The 5598-nt window shown below is 39.6% G+C and overlaps 1 protein-coding gene across 1 annotated transcript in view; it reads left to right on the top strand.

Moving 5' to 3' along the window:
• LOC106875867 (zinc finger CCHC domain-containing protein 7) overlaps positions 1 to 5598 on the top strand; it is a 19319-nt gene that overhangs the window by 12521 nt on the left and 1200 nt on the right. The window contains exons 7-9 of the mRNA XM_014924166.2: positions 30 to 65; positions 1066 to 1155; positions 4266 to 4361. Coding sequence (XP_014779652.1) covers positions 30 to 65; positions 1066 to 1155; positions 4266 to 4361 — 222 coding nt within the window. The remainder of the gene's footprint in view (positions 1 to 29; positions 66 to 1065; positions 1156 to 4265; positions 4362 to 5598) is intronic.

Genomic DNA, 5598 nt, shown 5'->3' with positions numbered 1-5598 from the left:
GGTTTTTTTTTTTTTTTTTTTTCTTAAAGGAATGCCCTGATCTTTGGAGAAGATACCATATGACCGTAAGTCTTACTCTCTTCACTCTCTTTTACTTGTTTCAGTCATTTGACTGCGGCCATGCTGGAGCACCGCCTTTAGTCGAACAAATCGACCCCCAGTACTTATTCTTTGTAAGCCGAGTACTTATTCTATTGGTCTGTTTTGCCGAACCGCTAAGTTACGGGGACAAACACACCAGCATCGGTTGTCAAGCAATGCTAGGGACACACACACACACACACACACACACACACACACACACACATATACGACGGGCTTCTTTCAGTTTCCATCTACCAAATCCACTCAAGGCTTTGGTCGGCCCGAGGCTATAGTAAAAGGCACTTGCCCAAGGTGCCACACAGTGGGAATGAACCCGGGACCGTGTGGTTGGTAAGCAAGCTGCTTACCACACAGCCACTCCTATACCTATATATGTATTTTTGTTTCATTTTTTGTGTACGAGTGAAAAATGAACTTTATATTGGAACTTTCTTCTTTTTCATTACATCCAGAATTTAGTTTGTTTCAAGCTGATGGAAATAATCCTTCATCTTTTACTTGTTTCAGTGATTAGACTGCTGCTATGCCGGGGCACTGCCTTGATGAGTTTTAGTCGAACAAATTTATCTTGGAACCCTTTTTTTTTTTCTTTAAACTGGTACTTATTTTGTTGAACTCTAATACTGAACTGCTAAATTACAGGGATGTAAACAAACCAAAACCAGTTGTCAAGTAATGGTGGGTGGACAGCAAATGCACACACACACACACACACACACACACACACACACACACACACACACACACACATGTGTGTGTGTCCAGTGACATTGCTGTTTTCTTTGCAAGTTACTTAACAAAATAATCTGATGCTAAAGGGTTAAATACTTTAAAAAAAAATTAAAACTAATGTGAAATTGAAAACATGAAAAACTGTTTGTGAAAAGTGTTTTGTTGCAGAATCTGGCAAATTTTATCTAATGTTTTTATTTTTATTTTTTATGTCAATGTGATCTTCAGACCAAAGAAGGACCTATTGTGAAGGTGCCATCTCGTTGTAACCCAAGGGTTTATTGCTCCAATTGTGGATTATGTGGACATTTCGCCTATGTATGTATTAGCTAATTTTAATCAACAATCCTTTACTATTTTAGCTTTTTTTTCTTTGTATATGTTTGTACTGATCTGTTTACCATATTTGGTGGGAAATGCTAATTGTATACATTCTTGAATTTTATCACTGTTATCTAACAAAAGGTATTTCTACTGTGACAGTTCATTGTTCATCATCATCATTGTCCGTTTTCCATGCTAGCATGGGTTGCACAATTTGACTGAGGACAGGTGAAACCAGATAGCTACACCGGGCTCCAATCTGATTTGGCAGAGTTTCTACAGCTGGATGCCCTTCCTAACGCCAACCACTTCGAGAGTGTAGTGGGTGCTTTTATATGCCACCGGCACGAAGGTCAGTCAGGCGGTACTGGCAACAGCCACACTCAAAATGGTGTATTTTACATGCCGGCACTGGCAACGACCTTGCTCAAATGTTTTTTTTCACATGCTGCATTTCAATGCTTGCATGAGTCAGACAGAATCTGTTGAGACAAATATTTCTACGGCCGGGTCACCTTCCTTTTGCCAGCCCTCACCTGCTTCCAAGCAAGGTAATGGTTTTTTATGGACAACCTCACTTGTATGATGATCATGCATCTTTACAACCATCACATGATGTCTAGGTAAAGGTACACAAAAATTACCTGTTACAATTATTGGAGTGTAGCAGTGCTGTGGTACTGCCTTTGACTGGTTTAGTGGAACAAATCGAAACCAGTACTTATTATTTAAGTTTGGGGTCTTTTTGCCAATCTGCTAAGTCACAGGGGGCAAACAAACCAACACTGGTTGTCAAGTGGTGGGCAGTGGTGCAAATACAAAGGCACACTTCATCATTTAATGCCTGTTTTCCATGCTGGCATGGTTGGACAGTCTGACCAGAGCTGGTAAGCTGTGGAGCTGTACCAGGTTCCAGTCTAATTTGACATGATTTCTATGACTAGATGCCTTTCTCAGCACCAACCATTTTACAGAGTATGCTGGGTGCTTTTATGTGGTGCTACACAGGTACTCTCACATGGCACAGCCAAAAGTGCTTTTACACCATCAGAAGGACAGTCTTAACACTCCTGCTGTCGGGTACAGGTCTATTGTCATCTCGCCTGAAAGGCTCAGTGTTCTGATATCATTCTTCAGTGCTTCATCCCATGCCTTCCTGGGTCTTCCACTTGTTCCATTCACTATTAGAGATCAGCACTTCTTTATGGAACTGTCAGCATCCACCTGCATCCCATGATCAAACAAATACAGTCTTCTCTCTTGCACACAGCATCCAATTCCTCTTATGCCTAACTTCTCTCAGAGTGGTTGGCATTAGAAAGGGCATCCAGCTGTAGAAACATTGCCAAATCAGATTGGAGTCTGGAGAGGCCTCCTGGCCTGCTAGTCCCCAGTCAAACCGTCCAACCCATGCCAGCATGGAAAACGGACGTTAAACGATGATGATGACTTAATGGAGATGGGAATTTTAATTGCTAAATCTAGTGATGGAAAGTAGGGGAGATAACTCTGGAATTAGAAATAGAAATCGGTAGAGTGACTTCAGGCCTGTTTCTCTTATTATACCTGATCAATGAATCCTTGTTTAACTGTTACTGTCCGGTCTTAGAATGACTACAGGTTTTTTTAGGAGTGAATACTGATTAAACTGATACTTAATACAAGTGAATGGAGTGGCTGGAATAGATACAACCAGAGACTCTTGTTGCACGAAGAACTAACAGTAAAATGGAATATAACATACCAAAATACCATCTACATTGCATTTCTCTAATTTTGCATTAAGGCACTGATAAGTTCACTTTCCAACCACATGGTCTCAGGTTCAATCCCATTGTGTGGCACCTTGAGCAAGTATTTTCTACTATAGCCCTTGGCTGACCAAAGCCTTGTAAATAGATTTGATAGACGTAAGCTGAAAGAAGCTCATCGTGTGTGTGTGTGTGTGTGTATTTATTTACATTGGACAGATATGTGTCCTCATCTTGTTTGTTGTTACCACAACATTCAAGGCACTGCCTGGAATTGAACTCAGAATCTTGGGGTTAGTAGCCCATGCTCTTAACCATTGCACCAAGATTCCAAGTTCACTTCCAGGCAGTGCCTTGAATAAATAATATCAGCTAAAAAAAAAAATACCTTAGGAATGAGAACCCAGGGTTGGGTTTAAAATTCTACAAGGACACCTGATGAAGGCTGGAGAGTAAAGCAGCTGAAACTTGGTAACAAGAAACAAGATGAGGACACATATCTGTCCAATGTAAATAATGTACAGAATACTTCATCTTTAAAATATAGAACACTGTGTGTTAGTGTCTCCTTGTCTAGACATTGCATATTGGTTGTAAACGAGTGTCATCCTCCTACGAGTGGTGTCATTTGTTTCCAATCTTCTGTGATAACATGTCTGGCCATGGAGAGAAATATTTCCTTTGCTTAGTAACTGGTGAGGGTTTTTGGCAAATTAATCCGCCACATTCAACTCGACCCAACTCATGCAAGCATGGAAAAGTGGGCATTAAAATGATGACAATGACTACATTTTGTTACAAGAGCACATTGTTTCTAGACAATTCAGCATCGTATCTTCTGCTGTATTTAGTTTGCAGTAATTTGATTAACATTTGTTTTTGTTAAATATGAATTTTTGAAGATGGATAAAATTTAGTGATACTTTTTTCTTTGTGTGCTTGCATGCACACGTGTGTGCATATGTATGTATTAGGGCATCCAGCTGTAGAAACTCTGCCAAATTAGATTGGAGCTTGGTGTTGCCATCCGGTTTCACCAGTCCTCAGTCAAATCGTCCAACCCATGCTAGCATGGAAAGCGGACGTTAAACGATGATGATGGTGATATATATATACTTGGCTGTTTGTTGACATCTTTTTTCGCCTTGTAAGGGTAATTTACTCATTGTTTTCTGCCATTCTAACAGCAATACTGTGTTTCAAAACAATATCACCTTTTTGTTTGTATCGTACACTACACATTCAAACGCTTCTAATAAAAACAAATGTTTGTTTATATTTACACACAGACACACACACATATATTATACATATGTACATACATTTAATATATGTATTTTTAATCTTAAACAGGATTGTTATAAAGTAGCCATGTACAAGTTCATCAAACCTAGTTATCCTTTCATTGTCAGCTATAAAAATCACTTCAAGACTAGAATAAATTTTGAAGTAAGTATGCACAACATTGTATTTAATTTATTGTATAAATCTTTTTCTTTTAATATTTTCACTAAAATCTTCACAACTATGCAAACAATAACTGCAAACTGAACAGAAGAAAGGTGGCATCTGTAAATACCAGGTGTATCATAAGTCAGCATTTAACCCTTGGAAATTTGGTTGGTTACTAAAAGGGCATCAACTCTTCACCTTCTCAGTCTGTCTTTAGTGAGTGAACACATGCCTTTCTGGCACTTGTGCTCGTGGCATGTGTAAGGACTTTTGAGCGAGATCGTTGCCAGTGCCGCTGGACTGACTCCTGTGCAGGTGGCACATAAAAAGCACCATTTGAGCATGGCCATTGCCAGTACCGTGTGACTGGCCTTCGTGCCAGTGGCACGTAAAAGCATCCACTACACTCTGAGTGGTTGGCGTTAGGAAGAGCACCCAGGTGTAGAAACTCTGCCAGATCAGATTGGAGCCTGGTGTAGCCATCTGGTTTCACCAATCCTCAGTCAAATCGTCCAACCCATGCTAGCATGGAAAGCTGACGTTAAACAACGGTGATGATGATGATGATGAAATCTCGCTAGCACTTATTCCACAATAACATGCACCCATTGTACTCCAGTGTTGATAGAAATGAATTGTGTGACAAATTAAGTCTGAATCAGTTCTGTTGCAAGCACCTGGGCCAGGTCTTTGGGTTAATATGTCCAAATCTCTTTTTTCTCCCATCCTTTACCTGCCAAAATGCCATGGATGCTGTTCTTCACTCTCTAACTAAACGCTTAAAAGAACTGCATAAATATTGAATGCCTATTTGTACTTAGTCTGAATGGGTATTTTGTCATTGTTAGCCTTGGAAGTTTGCTCAAATCCTAATTTTGGATTTCAAATTATTAATCAAGTATTGTTCGGGGAAATTTGCTGAATACTGTTCATTGGGATTTGAATTTCAACTGATAATAAATGACAGCTTTCATTTGTAAGTGTTTGGCAATTACGAGGGGGGTGGGGAAAAGTTCCTGGCTTTAAGGGTATTGTGAAAGGCCTGGTTTGGAGGCCCAACCTTCTGAGTTCTTTAACAGGACTTGGAAAATCTGAAGGACCATTGCAATAAGTGTGTGAATCTGAGAGGGAAATATGTTGAATAAAGTCATAATTAACTGATCCTCCTCTATTTTCTTTTACCCAAAGTCAGAAACTTTTCAGCACACCCTCATATGTAATATATATATATATA

The sequence above is a fragment of the Octopus bimaculoides genome, chromosome 16 (assembly GCF_001194135.2).
Source record: "Octopus bimaculoides isolate UCB-OBI-ISO-001 chromosome 16, ASM119413v2, whole genome shotgun sequence".
Lineage (NCBI taxonomy): Eukaryota > Metazoa > Mollusca > Cephalopoda > Octopoda > Octopodidae > Octopus > Octopus bimaculoides.
The sequence above is the reverse complement of the archived record's forward strand: the minus strand, read 5'-3'. Positions and strand labels throughout refer to the sequence as shown.